Below are 23,102 nucleotides of genomic sequence, written 5' to 3' on the forward strand. Positions count from 1 at the left end.
AACTAATCTTCCTGGGTTTTATTTCTAGTTATCTTCTTTGTGCACTTATGTGTATTTTTGTCAATCTTCCATATCTATCTTTCTCTTCCTAATACCTGCTTTAAACATTTCTGTGTCATTCTGCTCACTCTCTCCTCCTATCATCAGAGATCTTCCCTGTGCTTTCAGCAGTGCTTGTTTGCCTGCTGTTTCTGATTCTGCTTTTGTTTCTGGTCCATGTTTATCTCTTTTCTTCCATTTCTTTCTCCAGCTTTGTCAATTCATGTCTCATCCTTTTCAGTTGTCTCAGCATCTAATTTCTGAGCTCTTGCTCCTGCTCTACTCTTTTTTTTTTAAAGATTTTATTTATTTATTTCAGAGAGAGAGAGTGAGAGAGAAAGCATGAGAGGGGAGAAGGTCAGAGGGAGAAGCAGACTCCCCATGGAGCTGGGAGCCCAATTCGGGACTTGATCCCAGGACTCCGGGATCATGACCTGAGCCGAAGGCGGTTGCTTAAACAACCGAGCCACCCAGGCATCCTTTATATTTCTCCTGCTCTACCCTTCAATAAGATTTTAGAAACCATGGGGAAATACTTGGCCACAATTTTCTAATGTTGTATGGCAGTTTTGTTGGTTGGTTGGTTGATTGGTTGGTTGGTTTTTCCCTGGTGAGTATAATTCACCTTCTCCTTTCCTCCTTTTGGATTTCGGTATCTTTGTACGTAGACTTGCGCTGATTCCTTTCAGATTACTCCTCTTGGAATGGGGTGAGCTTTCTCGGGTCAGAAGAAAGTTCATGTGGGTCAATGCCATGCTGCAGGCTAGCAGAAACCTAGTGAGGGTTTAGTCTTTGCTTCTCTCCACCCAAAGGGTTTGGGTGGTATAGGGCTATTCATAGGGCAAAGACTTTTTCCACCTCACAGTGCAACTTTTTTCCTGCAAATATGGCTTGTCTGTTTCCTAGAACCAAGTTAGGCCAGGGAATCTTCCACAGCTACCTCCCACCTCCCACTACCATCCTGGCAAGAGCAAGCGAGGGCAGGGAAGGAGGGAGGGGAGAAGAAGAAGGAGAGGGAAAGAGGAGGAGGAGCCGAAGGAAGGTGCAGGAGAGAGAGTGCACCCCAGCCACCTTGGGGGGTCCTGGTTGGAAGGGACAGCCCCCTGGAAAGTGTATATCTTGAGCAGGAAGGAGAACGAGTAACAAGTATCTGACCACTGTCTTCTCTCTGCTCTCCAGGGTGACCATGTGTGGCTGAAACCCCTCTCTGCCAACAAGAGCAGCGTGGCCATCGGGTGCATTGTCAAAGAAACAAAGCCTGGCAAGATCTTGCTTGAAGATGATGAGGGCAAGGTCAGTGTGACCAAGCTGTCCAGGAGCTCAGGGCCCACGCTCACCTCTCCATCCCTCCAGGTCCCTGAGCCCCTCTCCTCTTCTGGTGCTTCTCTCCAACATTAGGGGTTCCAGAGCCCAAGTGGGGGGAACCTACCTGGCAGAAGAGACCACGGTGGGGTCCTGTCATGGTAAACATCACATGTCTGTCTTGGGGAGTGTTTCTATAGTCAAAGAGCAGGAAGCAAGTTGATAGTTGGAAAATTAGGCCAATTAGGGGAGCAGGAAGGAGTGAAGTGGGGAAGGGTCTGTGGCAGAGAGGAGAAGGCAGCAGAAAGCTGGTTTGCAAAAGTAAAGGAAGGTGAGCTGGAAGGATAAAAAAGAGAGATGGAAAGGTATTTGAGAAAGGAACATGGAGAAAAGGGCCCCCAAAATGTGAGGAGGAAGGGGATGAGATTCAGTTTATCCTGAACAAAATAGCCTAAGTGAGAGAAAAGTGGGAAGCTGGGGTGACCTGCAGGGTTGCAGCTCAGCCAATTGGGGGTTGGGGGAGCAAGCTTGGCCAAGCATGGCGCCCTGGGGAAGGACATGCAGGGTGAAGGGTCCAGCTGGTCCCTTCAGTCTCATCAGGGGGACCTCTTTGCTGAGGTGCTACAGCACGGGGCATGTGAAAACTTGGCCTCCAGGGAGAAGGTTCTAATCTGTGATCTGTGAGCTCCATATTAGGGGAGATAGTAAAAGATGAACAATAATATTTTCTATTTGCAAAATTTCTATGTTTTACAGTTTAAAAAGCACTTTTACTTGCATGATCTTATTCATTCCAACAATCTGTGAGGCCCCCAGCTGCAAACTGTCCCTGATCCTAATCACAGCCAAATCTGACTTCTGAAGTCAGCTCCTCTGACCCTGGTCTGAAATTAGTACCAGCTACACACTGACTTCTGACTCGGCACACATTCTTTCTCCAACCACAATCTACCCTGATCCTGCCTTAGGTTTCCCTGGACCTCAGCCAGAGACTAGTCAAGCCACCAGGTCAGCAGATCTGCTGGGAACTTGGAGAAGAGGAGCTGTGTGTTGGCTGTGCCTCAGGGGAGTCTGTGTCCTTTGTTCCAGGAACACTGGATCCGAGCAGAGGACCTTGACACCCTCAGCCCCATGCACCCCATCTCTGTGCAAGGTGTGGATGACATGATCCGCCTGGGGGATCTGAATGAGGCAGGCATGGTGCACAACCTCCTGATCCGCTATCAGCAGCACAAGATCTACGTAAGTCCCCCATTTCCACCTCCTACCCAGGGGACTCGGTCCACAGGCACTGACCTCTTGGCTGTGTAAAAAACAAAAACAACAACAACAACAACAACAAAAAAACAGGCACTGTGGGTTTGGAGCCAAGCATACGTGGTTCAGTCCCCACTCCCAATGCCCTCACTGCCTGAGGTGGTCAAGGAATTAATGTTTCTCCATCTCTGCTCCCCAATCCAAAACAAGTAGGGTGATAATACCACCTTTGAGGTCTCGGAAAACTGACATGTAGCATGCCAGCACAGTGCCTGGTACACAGTAGGTGCTCAGTTAGTGCTGTGGCTCAGTGGAAGGCCTGCTCTGATGGCCAATGGACCAGAGGCCATAGGATGAGACATCGTCTGCCTGGACCCTTCCTACGCATGTGGCAGAGACAGAGTCACCACGCAGAAGACCTCTGTCCCCCTATGAAACGAGTCCTGGGATGGCCAGGAGGGCCATGTGGGTAGATGTGGGTCCTTCTCCCAAAGCCTGGCAGTGGATGGGATGCTCACCCCAGCCCTAAGCCGTGCATCCCTGTTCCAATGCAGATCTTCCCAGTAGAGCCAACATTCAGAAACTGACACCAGCCCTGCCCTAACAGGGTATGGCCTAGGAAGCCACTGCCTGGCCCTCTCTGGCGAGAGGGGCTGGGATGGCTCTGAGGAGACTTTCTAGAATGCTAAGAGGAGTGGGAGAATGAGCAGTGGACCCCAAATAAAGGGAAGGCTAGGGACGCTGGGTGGCTCAGTTGGTTAAGCAGCTGCCTTCGGCTCAGGTCATGATCCCAGCATCCTGGGATCGAGTCCCACATCGGGCTCCTTGCTCAGCGGGGAGCCTGCTTCTCCCTCTGCCTCTGCCTACCACTCTGTCTGCCTGTGCTCATGCTCTCTTTCTCTCTCTCTAACAAACAAATAAATAAAATCTTTAAAAAAAAAAAAAAAAAAGGGGAAGGCTAGCCAGGAGACTGAGGAGGCCCTGCAGGAGAGAGGGGACAGAGCATGTTGAGTCCACTCCGGCTGAATGTGAGTCAGAGCTCCTGGAACTGATAACGCCAATAAGCTAAAATGAGCTTATCCTTTATCCTTTCCAAAGAGCTTATGCTTGCATTCTTTTATCTGGTTGTCACAGTCCTTGGAATAAGAGAGATTGAACTCTCTGTTCCTAAAATGAAAGCTAGGATATGGGCAATCAGGTGACTTGATGATGTGGCTATCCCTGTTCCGCTCCCAGAGGGACAGCAGACATCCTGGGGGCTTTGGGTGAGCAGGTGGTCCTGACTGGGGAGCGGGGGATCCTAGGAGGGATCAGTGGAGGCTACCCTTGCTGGCCAGCCCCACAGAGGAGGCCTCTGTGGGAGGCAGGTGAAAACTCATGTCATAAATTCAGCCAATTTTATTGAGCATTTTATTATTCTAAATACTGGACAGAATGCTAAACATTTAACATAGAGCACCACACTTAATCTTTCTGTAAAAACATTCGCCCCCCCCCCCCAGCTCCCATTCATAGTGAACGCCCCTGTCTTCCGGAAGGGAGGATCCGAGCAGCTGCGTGTCTTGTCTCCCTGGCCCAGAATCAGACCCCACTTCTCTGCTAGACTCTGTGAGGCCTGGTAAACCTCAGTGGGGGCACCCAAGGCCAAGGTCAGGACCGGGCAGTGTTGGCCTTCAGAGCAGAGGGCACTAACCATCTGTTCCCTTCCCAGACCTACACAGGCTCCATCCTGGTGGCCGTGAACCCGTTCCAGGTGCTGCCCCTCTACAGCCTGGAGCAGGTGCAGCTCTATTACAGCCACCACATGGGTGAACTCCCACCACATGTCTTTGCCATTGCCAACAACTGCTACTTCAACCTGAAGAGGAACAAAAGAGACCCAGTGCTGCATCATCAGGTGGGCTCAGGGCTCCCCGAATTCTGTGGGGATCTCTGACCATCCAGTAAAGCAGGGAGCCCCTCCTCTCCCTAAACCCCTCCCATCCAGCATGCCTACAAAGCCTGTTTGATTTAGGGGCTCCCATTCAACTGCAAACACCCTAGCTCACCTGCACCTGGCCCCTATTGCCCCTTCACCCTGACAATTCCCTCCAAGTCTTCCATCCTGCAGAACCTGTTCTTCCACTGTATGAGCAGAGCCTGATTGCCCAACTTTCAGTGAATATTTCCTGAGACAAGGAGGAAAAAATGTGATGGGCACATTTAATGGAACAGAGGCTTGGGGGCTCAAAGGTCAAAGAGATGAGGTCTCACTCAAAAAAAAAAAAAAAAAAATCTCTGGGCAGGCCTCAGATGAAGACAGTAGCAACAGCTCCAGTGGCCAGCTCTCAGGTTGCTGAGGCCCAGGAGGGACATGTCCTCCTCCAGTCCAGGTCCTGACCCTGCTTCAAAGACCCTCTGCTTGGCCTGGCCTCCCTGCTTCCTGCACAGGCCCTCCTGGTGTGGAAGGACGGGAGGGAGAAAGGCAAAGGAAGGAGGAGGGAGAATTTGCCTCCAGGGCACATTTTTTGAAGATATATTCATTCATTCATTCATTCGAGGCTCCACTGTGCTCCAGTTGTATGCCCTGCATTGTACTACTGTGTGGAGTCAGCAGTAAATGAAAGGGACTAAAATTCCCGCCTCATGGAGCTTACCATTCTAAAAGGGGAGACACACAGGCAATAAATAAGCCAATTTTTAAAGGCAGGTAATGAAAGCTTTGAAGAAAAGCACTATAGGGAAAGAGAAAAGACAGTGATGGGGCTACTGCTCTAGGTGGAGAGCAGATGAAGCGTGGTCTCTTTGAATGTGATGTTGGCACAGAGACCGAAATGAAGTCCTGTAGCATTGATGATCACTGTTCTCAGCAACCCTCTGAAGTAGATATTCATTTTCCTTTTCTACTGTTGGAGAGGAGGTGGTATTTAGCACCAGGGAGGCTGAGATCCTTTTCCAGAGGACACACAACTGTTAAGTAGGGAATTCAAATGCAGGGCACTGGAAAGAAGACAGAGACGTGTTCTGGGGTGACTTCCACTTCTCAGGAAGTGAACAGAGTAATGTGCCAAGGAGGGCTGGTGCTCTGTTTCCCTCCCAGGCTCTCCCTGCCTACTCCATGTGTTCCCACTCCCATGCCTCCCAGGACTGGGAGGACCAGCCTCACCACAGGAGGCCTCCTGAGCAGAGCTGGCCCCTAGGCTGGCCTGGAAGTTCACTGGGCCAGCTTTCACCTCCATGACATCAGTGCCTCAAGAAGAGGGCAGAGCACCCTGATCTGTGGCTTTTTGCATGAGCAGAAGATCATTCTGAGTTAAACTGCCTCCCTCAAGGCCATAAGAAAGGCCACAAGCAAGTCACCCCTGTTCTGCCCGCATATCCTGTCTCTACCTTGGAGGGTTGTTTGGGGAATTCATGTTCGTGGGAGGTGGCAGAGGTTTGTTGACTGGACTGTCTTGGCTGGCATAGTAATTGTGAATATATTTGATCAAAACTTTTCTCTAAAAGAATACTTTCAGATGAAACAATATTTGTTCTGGATTTGCTTCAAAACAGCACAGGATGGGAAACAAAATGGGCCAGCAGTTGGAGCTGGGATGGAACTGTGGGAGTTCGTAATGCAAACTGTTTTAAGGTGCAGAAATCTCCTGGGGATCTTGTGAAAATGCATGTTCTGACTGAGCAGAGCTGGGTGGGCCTAGGAGTCTGCATTCCCAACCAGGTGACAAGAATTGCTTTTATTAGCAAGACACTATTGAGTCTCCATTTGTAATGTTTGACATTTTCCATAATGAAAAATAATTTACCCAAAAGTGCCATGTAAACCTCAATAATAGTAATAGTAATCACCACAAACCTGAGTGTGTGCAATATGCCAAACACAAGTATATTTTTAATTTTGTTAAACTCCCTAAGAAACTTTTAAAAACTAGTTTTCATATGTCACCATTATGAAATTAATATAGCTTCACTATGAAAATTTTACAAAATTTCAGGAAAATATTCTCAGAAAAAAATTTCTAGATACTTTGGGAAGAAAAGGATTCCCCTATCCACTTAGTTAAAATTATACTAACTAGTAGGGACTTTTGTCACTTTATATACCTAATAAACATTGTCCACCTCACTGAAGGCTCTGTATAGGTTTTGTTCTAATGGTTGCATAATGTTCTTTGACCCAAGGGAACATAACAAATCTCCCCCTTTGTGTTACTTCTGATTTTCCACAGCTGTTGGTTGTTTTTAAGACTTTTTTTTTAACGTAATCTCTACACCCAAACCTATACCCTGAGTCGCACGCTCCACCAACAGAGCCAGCCAGGTGCCCCTGATACCTGCAATTGTAATGATCAATAAAAAATGTATTAATGAGCACAAAGCTTTGTGGAGAAAGCTTTTTCTGATTTGGGGATCATTTTCTTAGGCTAAAGGCAGGGTAATTGTGAATGGTGCAGTCTCCTCTCTGGCCAGCTCACAGAGAGAATGTTACATCAAAATATTGCATCATCTGGTCCTGTTCATTCATCTGTTTTTACTGAGCACTGAGCCCATGACACTGGAATAAACCAGATACAACCATGCTCCAGGGTCTCGCATCCAAGGCAGGGCAGAAAAGATGAACACACCAATAACTGATACAAAGTAGACAGCTGAGACCCACAGGGGAAATGTGGCAGGACTTGTGCACAGGGAGGGGGTATCCCTGTTCAGACCTGAAAGTGGGCCTGTGGTGGATTTGCAGAAGAGTTGAGGATATTGAAGAAATGGCTGCTTTATTGACTGACATCTTGAGTGCCCTCTTTGCAGTGGTGAGTCTGGGGCAGGGAAGACAGAAACCACCAAGCTCATCCTGCAGTTCCTGGCCACCGTCAGCGGCCAGCATTCGTGGATTGAGCAGCAGGTCCTGGAGGCCAATCCCATCCTGGAAGGTGAGTGGTCACCCTTAGGACGGGCCTTCCTCCCTGGCCCTGTGGGCTTCCTGGCACTTCCTGCCAGGAGGTGCCCATAGGGAGGGACAGGATAGTACCCTTTCTGTCACTTCACAGGATCCCTCAGGACAGGAAAAATGAGCACGTGGCGAATGGTAGTGTGGGGGCTCCCGGGAAACACAAGCTTTCACTAAGTGTGTTTTCCATGGGATCAAAACAAGTATTCCTTTTAAATAAGGACTCTGAGATGAAGCTGGTTTGGGAAATGCTGGGTGTGTCCACTTGGGTCACCTGGGGGGCATTGCGAAGCTGGTGTTAAGACTGCAAGAGGTTGGCTGAGGGGTACCCTTGATCGAGACCAAGGGGGAAGTAGCAGGAACAGGCAGGAAAAGCATCCTGACTAGGATACCTGTGGGACACACAGGAAAGGGGAGAGTGGAATGGGCAGGATGAGGTTTCAAGCTGTGTGCAGATCTGCCAGGGTCTGAGGGGGAACTCAGAGCAAAGTGCCCATTAGAGGAGGCCTGCACTGGGTGCAATGGCAGGCCATAAGCCTCCTCACTCAGTCTCTGATGGGGGCAGACCAGAAATGAGTGACTTGGATTCCCCAGTGACCAGCCACGGTCAATGCATTTTCTCTGTTTCTTTATAACACAGGTGTGTTTTATGTACAGTGAAAGTTCACATTTTTCGATGGAGTGTATGAATTTTGACAAACTCCTGGTCATAGTTTTAGTTCCATCTTAGTCATGTATGGAATGTTCTATCACCCCCAAGCTTCCTTCATGCCTCTTGTAGACAACTCTCTTCCCAACCCCAACCTTTGGCAACCACGGTTTGTCTTTCTTTCCCCTAATACAGCCAACCCCTGAATCATGAGGGTTTGAATTGTGCAGATCCACTGAATGTGGACACAGTATTCTAAATACATTCTCTCTTGTGATTTTATTAATAATATTTTCTTTCTCTAGCTCTACTTTATTGTGAGAATACAGTTTATGATACATATAACATACAAAATGTGTTAATTGACTGTGTTATCAGTAAGGCGTCTGGTCAACAGTAGTCTATTGGTAGTTAGTTTTGGGAAGTCAAAAGTTATACACAGATTTTCGACTATATGAGGAGTTAGCATCCCTACCCCCCACATTGTTCAAGGGTCAGTTGTAGTTTTATCTTTTCCAGAAGTTTATATAAAGGAAATCATATGGTTTGCCATCTTTTGGGTCTGGCTACTTTTGTTAGCATAATGCACCTGGGATTTTTCATGTTATTTTCTACATCAATAATAGCTGAAGGGCACCCAGGTTGTTTATAGGTTTTAGTGATTATGAATAAAGCTTTACAGACAGTTGCGTATAGGTTACGGTGTGAACATATGTTGTTCTTCTGAATAAACACGTAGGTGTGAAGCTGTTGGGTCAGATGGTGAGCCATTTACCTTTGTCACAAACTGCCAGAGTGTCTATCAAAGTGGCTGTACCATCTTGCACTCCCAGCAGCAAAATACGAGAGTCCTGGTTGCTCCACATTGTCACCAGCATGTGGGCCTGTGATGGTGGTTGCTTGCTACTCCAGTAGGCACAGACTGGTGTCTCACTATAATTTTATTCAAATTCCTTGATGGCTAATGGCATCTTTTCATGAGCTTATTTCCTATCTGTGTATCTTCTCTGTATCTATTAAAACCTTTTACCCATTTTTAAATTGAGTTGTTTCCTTATTAATGACTTGTGAGTTCTTTATATCTTCTGGATACAAGTCTCTTATAAGATATGTTTTGCAAATATTTTATCCCAGTCTGTAGTTTGCCCGTTCGTTCTTCTAACAGTGTCTTTTATAGACCAGAAGTTTTTTATTTCCATAAAGTTCAATTTATCTTTGTTTCTCTTATCGATCATGCTTTTGGGGTCATATTTAAGAAATCTTTGTGGCACCTGGGTGGTTCAGTTGGTTAAGTGTTCGACTCTTGATTTTGACTCAGGTCATGATCTCAGGGTCATGAGATCGAGCCCTGTGTCCAGCTCTGCTAAATTCTCTCTCCCCTTACCCTTTGCGCCCTCCCCCCACAAAAAAAAAAAGAAAGAAAAAGAAAGGAATCTTTGCCTAATCCAGAGATTTCATGTTTTCTTCTAGATGTGGTACAGTTTTAGCTTTTACATTTAGGTCCATGATCTATTTTGTGTTGTTGTTGTTGTTTTTATGGTGCAAGGTATAAGTCGAGTTTCTGCTTTTTTTCCAATTTTTTTCCTTCCCTTTCTTTTCTTCTTTTCTTTCATAACAATTTTATCCCCTATTGTCAAAAAGACTATTCTTTCTCCATTAAGTGGCCTTTGCACCTTTGTCTAAAATCAGTTGACCATACATGTGTGGGTCTGTTTCTGGATTCTCTATTCCATTCTGTTGCTCTCTCAGACCCTTTTGCCAGTGCCACACTGTCTTGATTCCTGTAGCTTAGTTCCATAGCTTAGTCAGTTTTTCAGTCAGGTAGCCTACAACCTCCATTTTGCTTTTCCTTTTCAAACTTGGCCATTGTAGGTGTTTTACCTTTCCATATACATTTTAGAATCAGGTTGCCAATTTCTACCAAAAGGAACCTACCTCAGGCTCTTTCTTGATGAAAGATCTGCCACTGGGTTCAACAATGTGAAGTAGGTTTCCCAAGCATAGGTAGCCTCTGTAGGAGCCTCTGCTGTCTGTTGGGATTCCTCAAGGCAGAGACCAAAGAACCCTTTTTCTTTTCTCATAGGACTATGTATGCGGTATGTTGTATGGTGGTATTGTCAACCTGCATCCCAACCCACCAAAGGGTCATGAAATCAGTCTTTTAGGACAAATTAAATTGCATAGAATAGAAAACACCCCAGGGCATTGCTCTTGGTCAGAACCAGTACTGAATATTTCCTTTTATTGATGTGTACAGGTGGGGAGGGTGTGCACTAAGACACAACGCAAAGGATCTTTCTTATTGTGGGTCGAATCAGAGAAGCTTGCAGAAACAGCTCTATGAAATGCACTTTGGATCATGCTGCAATCCAAGAGTCTTCTGGTCTGACTTCCTCCTCTGAGCCTGGTCCCTACCAGCTGTTGCTACTCTCCCTGTAAGCTTCCCCTCTCTAACCCGGCCCCCGCTTCAGCCTAAGCAACCTTTCTAAAATATAAATCTGATCCTGCACTCCCTCAGAAGCTTTCCTGACTCCCCCATCACCCACAGACTAATTCCAAACTTCTTAGCCTGGCATTCAAGGTGTTGTGTTATTAACTAGTTATATCTATCTTCCATTGCTTTCCTCCTGCATTTTATGCTCCAACCAAACTTGCCCCTCTGCAAATACACCCCATGCTCACTGGCATCTGTGCCTTTATTTGTACTTTGTCTTCCTCTCAGCATACTCTTGGCTGCCACCATTTTCTAGTGCAATGCTGCCCATCCTTCAACTCTGGGCTCAGCCATCTCCTCTCAGAAGCCTTCCCAGATGATCCCACTCAAAGTAATTCTCTCCTCTCTGCTCCCATCATGGGCATCACCCTCTGGCCTTCAGCTTTCGGAAATGCCAAGACAATCCGAAATGATAACTCAAGCCGCTTTGGGAAGTATATTGACATCCGCTTCAACTCCAGTGGAGTGATCGAGGGTGCACGCATTGAGCAATTTCTCCTGGAGAAGTCCCGGGTCTGCCGGCAGGTAAGGCCTCCCTCTGCTGCACTGGTCCTGGGGAAACCTCCATCCACCTCAGGACCAGGAGCCAGGGAATGAGAAGGCTTCCAACAGAGGTTCCCTTCCATCACTCTCATGCCTTCATTGGTCTTAGTTTGCTGCTACTGAACCCTGGCCTTACCCTGAGATGGGCCAAGGACCCCTAGAATGGGATAATGATGGTCCTTTCCCAGTATTCAAGAAAAAGAAATGGTAGCATTTTCTGTTTTGAATTTTCCATCCATATCATGTTCTATATCATTTGGTGCTTACTACCCACCTAAACCAGAATTAATTTTAAGGTCAGGCCAGTCACCAGCTAAGGAAATGGATCCTGGCTTCATTCCCAGCTTACAACTTTAGGCAAGATGTCCTCAGGTTTGGGAAGAGCAGTGGAGATGCAGGGAAAATCCTGGGAGCCATGTGTTTGCTGCGCATGGTGGGTGGCCTATAGCACAGGGCTGTGGGCATAAGCTGGCTTGGAGGACCAGAATGAGGACATCGACAGAACCAAACAACCGTTGGGTCAATGCCAGAGCCACATCTGGTTGACAGACCTTGGAGCAGAAGCTGGGACAAGGCTGGAGGCGGGAGGCATTTCTGAAGCCTGGCAGCCTTAGGGGAGTGTTTACCAGGCTTTCTGGAACACCTTCCCATCAGGCCCCAGAGGAGCGGAACTACCACATCTTCTACTCCATGCTCATGGGTATGAGCGCAGAGGAGAAGCAGCTGCTGAGCCTGGGGACGCCCTCTGAGTACCACTACCTTACCATGGTGAGGCCCTCGCCGCCCCGCCCCTGTCCTCCCCGCCCCTCCTCTTTCAGGTCTACCTCTCCCCGCCCCGCCCCTGCCCTCCCCACCCGGTCTCCCTCTGGTCCACCTCTCTCCGCCCGGCCCCCGCCTTCCTTGTCCTGCCTTCTCTGCCCCTCACTGCCTCACTCCGCCCCCGCCCTTACCCTTCCGGTGCCGCCTCCTCCCTCCAGCTCTCGGCGCCACACCGGCCAGCTCAGCCTCTACCTGTTCCCACGCTGCATCTCTCAATAGCAAAAGGAGAAAGGAGAGGAAGGCTGGTTCCTGCTGCAGCTGTGGTTTACAGCCCCAGAAAAGCCCTGAGGCAGGAATTGAGGGTTCCCCTTTTCCATCTTCCACTCCACCCTTCTGTTCTTATGACTTTCAGAGACTTACCCTTGTCCATGCGCTTCCTTATTTTCTTCTGAATGCAAAATCCTTCCCGACAAACCTCAGCCTTCTCTGGTTGCAGCAGACAGATGTTCCAGTAGGTGATGGAGAGTCTTAGCCATACTTCTCCTTCCTCAGTTTCATTCTAGTTGCCCATCCTTGTAGGTGCCTGTACAACTTGAGCTCTAGCAAAGCAGGGACCTTGCTCTTCCTCTGGGCTGCATCTCCACACCTGGAACAATGTGATGCGAGAGGCCATCCAGCTCAAGGTTCTGTTAAAGGGGATGGAATCTCTCCTGCCTACCCCATATGGAGGCCTTCCTCGTTTCATGCCCAGATCATGGTGGTAGTTTCCTCCTTCATCCTCCCTGTCATCAGACTTGACCCCTAACCCAGCACCCAATCTGCCGACCTTCCACAGCTCAAGTCTGACAGGTCATGTCTTGGAGTACAGTTGTGCAGGGGCTCCCTGTGGCTCCGTGGCATGGTTTCCAAGTGCCTCCAGATCCCATCATCCCTCCACCTCTCCCCTTCCACTGTGACCCCAGCTTCCTCGCAAGCCCTGTCCCTGTCTCCACCTCACGGCCCAGCTCCAGCTGTCCACTGCCTAGATCACCCTCTCCCTGTGCTGCTGTGGAACCAGTTCAGGCGCCACCTCCATGAAGCTTTTCCCCACTTCCCAGTAGGGCTGGTCCTGGCCCCCTTTGGTCTCAGCACCTGTCAGAGCATATGACACCATCTTTTGCTTCCTGCCTCCCTTCTTGGATGCACAGCACCCCAAGCAGGGTTAGGTCTCTCCGTGTATGGAATTCCCAGCAAGTAGCACAGGGCCTGGCACCCAGGAGCCTTGGAGGGTGCTCGTGAAAGGAAAGAACTCACAGAGAGGGTAAGGCAGGCATTACTGGGGATGGGTGACAAATGGAGGCTGAGAGAAGCTGAATGATGCCAGTGCTGGCTGCAAAGCCCAGGCATACTGTGGCTATGTCAGCATGATTCCACCTGTGGAAGTACTTTCGTGTATTTTCGGAGCTGGAGCCTCCAGGAGGCCTCAGAGTCCACCTGGAGCCTATGAAGTTATTAGGCGCCCTTGGCTGAGTCCCTGACATGTCTCTGCCCTGCTAGCCCTACGATGGAGGAGGTGGGGTGGGGGGTGGCCCCCAGAATGCTGAAGTGCCTGGTCTTGCAGGGAAACTGCACCTCCTGTGAGGGCCTCGATGACACCAAAGACTATGCCCACGTCCGCTCCGCCATGAAGATCCTCATGTTCTCCGACTCTGAGAATTGGGACCTCAGCAAGTTGCTGGCAGCCATCCTCCACCTAGGCAATGTGGAGTTTATGGGTAATGCTGTTTCCACCCAAACTGTACCCCCTGGGGAGGAAGAGTGGGGGACTGTGACAGGAGGAGGAAGAAATCTCTGGGAGTTCTCAGCTCAAGAGCCTGCCAAGAATCACATGGTCTAACCCTGTCCTGGAAAATGCACTGAAAATTATAGTTATGATTTTGGAGTTCTCACAGGGTTAGAGGGAAGATGTCAAAGCCTAAGGCCCTCCAGAGATGAAAACTCTGATCATCCCCCAGGTTTAGTTAGGACCCTAAAGGGCTACCCCCTTAGGGTAAGGTGAACCAGAGTAAACAAAGCCATGCATGAAGTTGCAAACCCACTTGTAAGCATCCAGGTGGTCTGGGCATCAGGGTATTCTGGCCTATTAGTGCCTCCGAGCATCCGATGGAAGTTCCTCTCTGGAGGAAAATAGCATCAATCTAGATTATACATTATTCCTTTGGACAGTTTTTTAAATTCAACATCCAACATGCAGCCAAAGATAAATAGGAACAAAGAAATAAGACATCCTGAGCAAGAGCCATCAGAAATAATAGACAATTGAAATAGAGCCACAAAGATTTCAGACGTTGTTATTATTATTATTGTTACAAATTGTTATTATTGGACACAAATGACAAAGCATCTACACTTGGCTATGTTCAAGGAAATAAAAAGCTAAGCTTGAAGATTTAGACAGGAAACTGGAAACAGAAAACATGACATTATAGATTTTTTAAAGAGCCACATAGAAATTCTAAAATTAAAAAAAAAATGAAGAACTCAATGGATGATTTTAACAGCCAGTTTTAAAAAAATTTTTTAAAGATTTTTTTTATTTATTTGACAGACAGAGGTCACAAATAGGCAGAGAGGTGGGCAGAGAGAAAGAGAGAGGGGGAAGCAGGCTTCCTGCTGAGCAGAGAGCCCAATGAGGGGCTCGATCCCAGCACCCTGGGATCATGACCTGAGCTAAAGGCAGAGGTTTAACCCACTGAGCCACCCAGGCGCCCCAAGTTTTTTCAATTTTTATTTATTTATTAAAGATAGAGAAAGAGTGAGCACAAACTGGGGGAGAAGGAGAAGCAGACTCCCCACTGAGCAGGGAGCCTGATGTGGGGCTGGATCCCAGGACCCTGAGATCATGACCTGAGCCAAAGGCAGATGCTTAACCTACTGAGCCACCCAGGTGCCCCAAACAGCCAGTTTTATACACATGGAGAAGGAATGTGTAAATGGAGGAAAAGTCAGGACACAGCATGGAGACACAGGGGGGTGGAAAATGTATAAGAGAGTAGGAGATGTGGAGGACAAGTCAGAAGCAGCAACATACCTTTAATTGACATACTAAAGGAAAAGAGAGAAAGGATGGGGCAAAGGCAATACTGGAAGGAACTATGGCTGATTCTAGAATTCATGAAGGACACCAGTTCACGGAGCAGTGAGGAAAGGACAGATTTTTCAGTAAACTGGTCCATAAATTTGGACCCCTCTCTCACATCACATCAGGAAATCTCCTCCAGGTGAGTTGTTGCTGTACCCATAGCACCTATCAACTGAACCGGGCACTTCTGTGGGTGACAGGTGGGCACTGACACGCACACAGGGGCATCGGAACATGGAAGAGTATTAGGAATGTGATGTTGAGAGTAAAACCAGGCACCGAAGAATGCAGATCTTATAGATCAGACATTCAATTAGATCCCCCTTAACACAAAATTTAGAAACAGCTGAAATTAAATGCTGTTTCAGGATCAATATTTGGTAGTGAAAGAATAATGGAAACCAAGGAAGTGGTTTCCATGAGTGAGTAGGGAGGAACACGGTCTTAGCAGGAAAGGACCGTGAGGGCTTCAGTGTGGGCCAGGCTCCATATCTTGGCTGTAACAGTGGTTTCACTATTACATACTCACGGAATCATTGTTTTATTATAACATGCCTTTGGATTCTATATACTTTTTTTATCTATATGCTTTATTTTATAATTTTTTCAAGTTTGAAAAAGAAAAACTATATATACAGAAACAACACTTTCTCTCTCCCGAGGCCTGGCAGACCTGAGGTGGAGGATCCTGGAAGATGGGGACTGAAATGGGGAGACCAATCAGGAGACTCTTGCAGTAGGGCTGGGCCTGGCTTATAGTTGTGCTCTGTTGATGCCCACTTACTTGACTGACTGAAGGAACACCATGATCTCACTGAGCAGAGGGGAAGCAGTCTGTTACATTCCTTCACTGCTAAGGGGCTGGTAATCCCCAGGGACATTGCCTGCCCAAGAGAAGGTCTGGGAGAGGCAGTGCCACCCACCCAGGGACAGGTGCCCATAATCGCTGGATCTGGGGCTCCCCCAGGCTCAGGTTTCCCACTCAGGGTCACTGCTTCTCTCCCCAGCTGCAGTCTTCGAGAACCTGGATTCCTCTGACGTGATGGACACACCTGCCTTTCCCACTGTGCTGAAGTTACTGGAGGTAGCCCGGCCATTGTGACTTCCAGCTTCCATTTCTGTGAGGGGTCCCAGAGGCCTGGGCTCACAGCCCCCCAACACTTGATTGTCATTAACCCTTCCCAGGTTCCCACTCCTGCCCCCCACCCCTCTCCCTATCTCTCAACTCAATCCCTGCACCCATCTGGGCACTGCAGGCACTGAGGGCAGCAAGGAAGGTGGGAAGCAGTGTGAGCTACTCTTTAACAAAGCAACAAAATGATCAGCCTGGCTTTAACACACATTTCTTTTTTTTTTTTAAAGATTATATTTATTTATTTGACAGAGATCACAAGTAGGCAGAGAGGCAGGTAGAGAGAGAGGAAGGGAAGCAGGCTCTCCGCTGAACAGAGAGCCCGATGCGGGGCTCGATCCCAGGACCCTGGGATCATGACCTGAGCTGAAGGCAGAGGCTTTAACCCACTGAGCCACCCAGGCGCCCCTTAACACACATTTCTTCCCAATTCCTGTGTCCCCGCTGCTCTCCAGTGGCCTTCACTCAGCATCCTCACTCCCCACCCCACCTAGTCCCCAAGCTTTCCCCCCAACAAGGCCACATAGCCTGGGGCCCTTACACGTGGCCCTTCTCTACCTCCCTTTAATAAGCCTCCATCTGAGTTGTGCTGTTCTGGGAAAGTGGGATGTGCTCATATCAATAGCCCTCCAGGTTATTACAGAGACCAAACAGAGCCTGGACTTGGAGGAAGAATGGCAGCACTGGATAGAGAGATATCTTTGCCCTGGGGACATTATAATATCCTCCATATCACACCCCATTGACAGTTCTGGTGGGGAATTGATAGCATCAGAAGCAAACAAGCAAAGCAATCACATTTTGCTGCTGGTGTTCTTTATTTGGTTCACGGTTCTTTGGGTTCTTGCTGGCTCAGTGTTTCGTGCATGGTGAGAAGGACTGGCCCATCCAGAGTCCTCTTGCTCCCTTAGGCCTCAGACTCCAAGCGGGAGTGGCTTCAATTGGGGCATATCCAGAGGCCAATGGCCTGGACTCAGAGCCCTCCCTGCCCGTCATTTTCCCAGGTCTGCTTATGGCAACAGCCCCTTCCCCAGACCCCAGAAGACCAGCATAGAGCTAGCTGGTAAACCAAGCAGCCAGCATGCCCAGGACCCACTCAGCTTGTGCATCCTTCCTGAACATTCTGACACCCTGGTGCTTAGACAGATGCTGGGCCAGGGCAGACAGATGCTGACCCAAACCTTCATCTGGCCTGACCCTGCTGGATGCCCCCACAGGCGTCTCCCACCCTCTCAGGCCTCGGGCATAGAGTGTCCAGTCACAAAAGAGAACAAGACGTGACCTAAGTAAGTCCTAGGCACGGAGCCAGACCCTGCCCTGTTAACTGTGATGCGAGTTCCCACCCACCTTTCCAGGTTGAGTACCAGGTGCTCCGGGACTGTCTGATCAAGCATTCCATCATCATCCGAGGGGATTCTGTCACCAGGCCCCTGAACATCACCCAGGCTGCAGACAGGAGGGATGCCTTTGTCAAGGTACAGAGTTGTGGGAGAAGGGGCTCATATATCTCTCTGTTGAACATGGCTTCTTGTCCTGCTGGGGGAGAGTAGGAAAGAGCAGAGATGGCTGAGTGAGTCCTGACACTGCCAGTCACCAGTCTGGTGACGGTGGGCTTCCTGGCCTCTCTGGCCTTCAGTTTCTTGCCTTTAAAGTAGGGATAGTGCCCTCAGTCGGTCCATGAGATCCGCGTGCGTGCAGCCTTTGTAGGTGAGCTTAGCAATGAGGGGCTGCATTCCTCTTACGCTTCAAAGCCCGTGGGCTTTACCCCATGTCTCCTCAGGGCATCTATGGGCACCTCTTCCTGTGGATTGTCAAGAAGATCAACACTGCGATTTTCACTCCACCTGCCCAGGACCCCAAAAATGTACAAAGAGCCATTGGCCTCCTGGACATATTTGGCTTTGAAAATTTCCAGAAAAATAGGTATGAAGATCTCAGTTCACCTGCTTTCAGAGAATGGGAGATCAGCTTAGCTCCTCTCTAACTGAGCAAGCTGGAAGGTAAACATTCTGCCCCCCCTCTGCCCCCACCATGAGACCAGAAGCAGGGACCCCTCCCACCTTCTCACAGATGTGAGTGTGCTCTGCAGGCCTGAATGTGCCTGCAGTGAGATGGTCTGTGCACCCCTCTGACACCCCCCCCACAGCGAGCTACAAGCATCCCCAAGCGCAAGGCTGAAGCCCTAGCATTTATCACCTCTTTCGAGCCATCTGCTCTCCTAATGAACTAAAGTGAATGATCATGTGAGGCTGGGGTGAACTGCATCTTTAGATGAACTGTCATACTAGGCAGTGGCAGAAAGCAGGGGACGTGTGCCCATCCCTGACTTTGGAGTTTGGCAAGGGTAACACAAGGCAGGATACCTCTGATCCTGCATCCCAGTGTCCCAGCACCCCAGACGGGAAGCCCAAGAGCCAGAGGCAGGAGGCAGGTCAGAAAAGTGGTGCCTAGCTGGGACTGTGATGAAGGCTGGGGAGAGGAGACAGGGTGCTGAAGAGAGTCAGGCAGTGGAGCTGAATGAGGACAAGTGATGCCCTGGGGCATTATCAAGTGGCAGGAGGATGACGGATCAGGAAAATAAGGACCTTGGGACAAGTAAACAGGAGCGCTCTGGGATTGCAGAATCCCCAGCCATCTGGGGGGCGGGGGGCAGGGCAAAGGCCTGCTCACTGGATGCTGGGGGATGGGCAGGGCTGGCAGAACTCAGCCCAGTGTAAGGGCAGCTCTAAGGCACAGAAACTCAAGTGTGATTCAGATCATTGGTTTCTGTTCCCAAGAGGGACAGCTGAGCAGACCACACACGTTAGACAGCTTGGAGGTGGACGAATAATTGGTTGCGGGGCATCTGGTCACTTATACAGGGCCCTTCCTTGAAGGAGCCACAAGCTGGCTTTGTTACAGGGCTGCAGTCCCCTCCTGCAGGTGGCCACTGAGCACTCTCCAGGCAGTGTGCTGGGAGTTGGGGACACGGTGGACCTGTCCCCTCACCTCTTGGGTTAACAGGTGTTGAACGACCAGGCTCAGGTATGATGAGGATTTGCATATATGAGCAACCAATCCTGAGGAAGATAGTGAGAGCCAAGGGTTGAACAGAATGAGCTGGGCAATGAGGAAGGAGAGGAGGGTGGTAGCAAACGTGAGACCACTCCAAGGCACGGAAGAAGTGGATGCCTTCACAGCGCCATGGGAAGGAGGCCACGGTGACCCAGGCCACTCCCTGGGAGCTGCGGGGAGGCTTTGTACTGTGACTCTGTCTGAGGAGAATGTGAAAACAGCGGGAAACCTGGGAGGATTGGAAGCAGGGGGGCAAGCGGGGCCTGCACTCCAAAGAGCTCCCCCTAGCGGCATGTGGAGATGGGGGGATGCAGGGAGCCAGCAGGAAGCCACCCCTGGGTTTTTCCCGCCGTGAATAAGGGGGCCTGGCCTCTGCCGTGGGAGTAGAAGAGAGTACACAGGTCAGGGTGCTGTGATGGAGAGAGTGGGAACCAGACTTCGGCAGCTGACTGGAACTGGGGAGGAGGCAGGGAGAGGTGTCAAGCGTGACTCCTTGGTTGGTGACTTGAGCCAGGGGTGGTGAGTGGAGGGATCATTTCTGGAGGTGGGGTGTCCAGGAGGAAGAGCAGCTGGAGGATGGGGCGGGAGCAAGGAGTATGTCTGACTGATGCAAAGCAGCCCAGCAGTCATTACCGTTACCTGGTCTCCAAAATCTCATCTCAACACCAAGACCCCTTGCCCCTGGGGCTGGGGCTGCTACAGGACACCTAGTCCCCTAAGGATGATCTCGTGATGACATTCTCCTAGTCTGTCTGCCATGGGCTGGAGGAGATGATGGTGGCAGAGACAGAGCAAAGAGGGACTACACATGTATGGGGATGTGTATCCGTGGGCATGCATGCATGGCCAGATGCAAATGGCTGGTGCTCAACGCTTCTAGCCAGCTCCAACAGGGAGCGAGTTGACCTCGCTCCACCTCTGGGTGTGCATTCCCTCCATAGCTTCGAACAGCTCTGCATCAACTTTGCCAACGAGCACCTGCAGCAGTTCTTTGTGCAGCACGTGTTCACCATGGAGCAGGAGGAATACCTCTCAGAGAACATCGCCTGGGATTACATCCACTACAATGACAATAGGCCCACACTGGACCTGCTGGCCCTCAAGCCCATGAGCATCATCTCCCTCCTGGACGAAGAGAGCCACTTCCCACAGGTAAGCCCCTGAGCCTGCAGACTCTCATGAGGGTGGAGACCCCTGCTCATGGCTCTTGCCCTCAAGGTTGGGAAACTCCCCTGGGGTGGCCCATGGGTCCCTGGGTTGCTGAAAACTCTGCCAGGGATTAGCAGACCAGCCCCAGCCTAAGCAACCTCCTTGCCTGGAGGCTCACCAACCCCACCCTTACTCCCTCTCCCCAGCAGCATGACAGCTCGGTCACTGATTATTTACTCTAAGAACACACCCATGGACCAAGGGCGGCAGGGGTGCAAGAGAGGGAAATGCTTGCCTGCTCGCCCTCAAGGAACTCTGCCTGTCCTTAGGGCAGTAAATTTTCAAAATAGTAAGAGTTCAGAGTCCAGAGAAGGGTGAAACCAGGGTTAGGGTACCTAGATAATTGTAAGGAAGGCTGGACGGGGAGAGCTGGCACTGGAAGTTGGCAGACCCATTCTCTGCTTCCAGCTTGGTCCCCATTCACTTCGAGCAGTCACCTATCCCTGGACAGCAGTTTCCCATCTGTAGAAGGGTCCTCAGTCATTCTGAGCCCGGTTGCTTTGCCCCTGTGAGGAAGCCCCTGAGCCCTATGGATATGCCAGCTGACCTCCCCATGGCTGGACTCTGGGATGTCAGCCCATAGGGTGTCTGTGTTCTTCCAGGGGACAGATACCACCATGCTGCAAAAACTCAACAATGTCCATGCCAACAACAAGGCCTACCTGCAGCCCAAGAACATCCACGATGGCAGATTTGGCATCACCCACTTTGCGGGTGAGGTGTACTACCAGACAGAAGGTACGTGCAGCTCCTCTCTACTTCCCCTTCCTTCCAAATCTGGATCATTCCAGAAAGGCCATGGGAAGAAAGCTTGAAAGAACATGGTCATTTTGCAGAGCAAGCGATGTGATGGAGGGAATGGGATGGACCATGCATGGTTTGTGATAGCAGTGATAGCTATCAGTGATAGCTCTATTGAGATATAATTCACATACCATGTAATTCACCCATTGTAGCCTCAACTCAATGATCGTTAGTGTATTCGCAGAGGTGGGTAACCATTGCCATAAGTTTCGAAGATTTTCATCACTCCAAAATGGAACCTCCAATTAATCATCAGTCTGCATTTTCCCCCAATCCTGGGCAACTGATAATTTCCATCCCTATGGATTTACCTGTTCTAGACGTTTCATACAAATGGACCCAGTGCATTGTGTGGTCTTTGTGGCTGGCTTCTTTCATTTAGCATAATGTTTTTAAGGTTCATCGATGACATTGCATGTATCAGAAAATTATTTCCTTCTATTGTTGTATGATCATATTCCACTGTGTGAATATAGCACATTTCATTTATCTCTTTGTCAATTGATAAACATTTGCATTGTTTCCACCTTTTGGCTATTATGAATATTGCTGCCAGGAATACTCACATGCAAGTTTTTATATAGGCAAATGTTTTCACTTCTTTGTGGTATATCAGTATATATACTGTATGTATATATATATATACTGATATAGGATATATACTATATCAGTATATATACTGATATAGGTAATTCTGTATTTATCTTTCTGAGTAATGACTCAACTGTTTTTCTTTCTTTTTTTTAATTTTAATTTTTATTTTTTATAGACATATAATATATTTTTATCCCCAGGAGTACAGGTCTATGAATCACCAGGTTTACACACTTCATAGCACTCACCATAGCACATACCCTCCCCAATGTCCATAACCCCACCCCTCTTCTCCCAACCCCCCTCCCCCCAGCAACCCTCAGTTTGTTTTGTGAGATTAAGAGTCACTTATGGTTTGTCTCCCTCCCAATCCCATCTTGTTTCATTTATTCTTCTCATACCCCCTTAACCGCCCATGTTGCATCTCCACTTCCTCATATCAGGGAGATCATATGATAATTGTCTTTCTCCGATTGACTTATTTTGCTAAGCATGATACCCTCTAGTTCCATCCACGTCATCGCAAATGGAAAGATTTCATTTCTTTTGATGGCTGCATAGTATTCCATTGTGTATATATACCACATCTTCTTTATCCATTCATCTGTTCATGGACATCTAGGTTCTTTCCATAGTTTGGCTATTGTAGACATTGCTGCTATAAACATTCAGGTGCACGTGCCCCTTCGGATCACTACGTTTGTATCTTTAGGATAAATACCCAGTAGTGTAATTGCTGGGTCATAGGGTAGTTCTATTTTCAACATTTTGAGGAACCTCCATGCTGTTTTCCAGAGTGGTTGCACCAGCTTGCATTCCCACCAACAGTGTAGGAGGGTTCCCCTTTCTCCACATCCTCGCCAGCATCTGTCATTTCCTGACTTGTTAATTTTAGCCATTCTGACTGGTGTGAGGTGATATCTCATTGTGGTTTTGATTTGTATTTCCCTGATGCCGAGTGATATGGAGCACTTTTTCATGTGTCTGTTGGCCATCTGGATGTCTTCTTTGCAGAAATGTTTGTTCATGTCTTTTGCCCATTTCTTGACTGGATTATTTGTTCTTTGGGTGTTGAGTTTGCTAAGTTCTTTATAGATTTTGGACACTAGCCCTTTATCTGATATGTCGTTTGCAAATATCTTCTCCCATTCTGTCAGTTGTCTTTTGGTTTTGTTAACTTTTCCTTTGCTGTGCAAAAGCTTTTGATCTTGATAAAATCCC

The 23,102-nt window shown here is 48.7% G+C and overlaps 1 protein-coding gene across 2 annotated transcripts in view; it reads left to right on the forward strand.

Annotated features, from left to right (window-relative positions):
* MYO7B (myosin VIIB) overlaps nucleotides 1-23,102 on the forward strand; it is a 91,478-nt gene that overhangs the window by 16,039 nt on the left and 52,337 nt on the right. The window contains exons 3-14 of one of the 2 annotated variants that reach the window (XM_047722721.1): nucleotides 1,219-1,332; nucleotides 2,431-2,583; nucleotides 4,310-4,480; nucleotides 7,370-7,505; nucleotides 11,048-11,190; nucleotides 11,863-11,976; nucleotides 13,568-13,721; nucleotides 16,096-16,172; nucleotides 17,576-17,695; nucleotides 18,001-18,143; nucleotides 20,216-20,426; nucleotides 21,086-21,221. In XM_047722721.1, coding sequence (XP_047578677.1) covers nucleotides 1,219-1,332; nucleotides 2,431-2,583; nucleotides 4,310-4,480; nucleotides 7,370-7,505; nucleotides 11,048-11,190; nucleotides 11,863-11,976; nucleotides 13,568-13,721; nucleotides 16,096-16,172; nucleotides 17,576-17,695; nucleotides 18,001-18,143; nucleotides 20,216-20,426; nucleotides 21,086-21,221 — 1,672 coding nt within the window. Of the gene's footprint in view, nucleotides 1-1,218; nucleotides 1,333-2,430; nucleotides 2,584-4,309; nucleotides 4,481-7,369; nucleotides 7,506-11,047; nucleotides 11,191-11,862; nucleotides 11,977-13,567; nucleotides 13,722-16,095; nucleotides 16,173-17,575; nucleotides 17,696-18,000; nucleotides 18,144-20,215; nucleotides 20,427-21,085; nucleotides 21,222-23,102 lie in introns of those variants that run through there. The other variant, XM_047722720.1, reaches the window with a different exon arrangement.

The sequence above is a fragment of the Lutra lutra genome, chromosome 3 (genome assembly GCF_902655055.1).
Source record: "Lutra lutra chromosome 3, mLutLut1.2, whole genome shotgun sequence".
In the NCBI taxonomy this organism is placed as follows: Eukaryota; Metazoa; Chordata; class Mammalia; order Carnivora; family Mustelidae; genus Lutra; species Lutra lutra.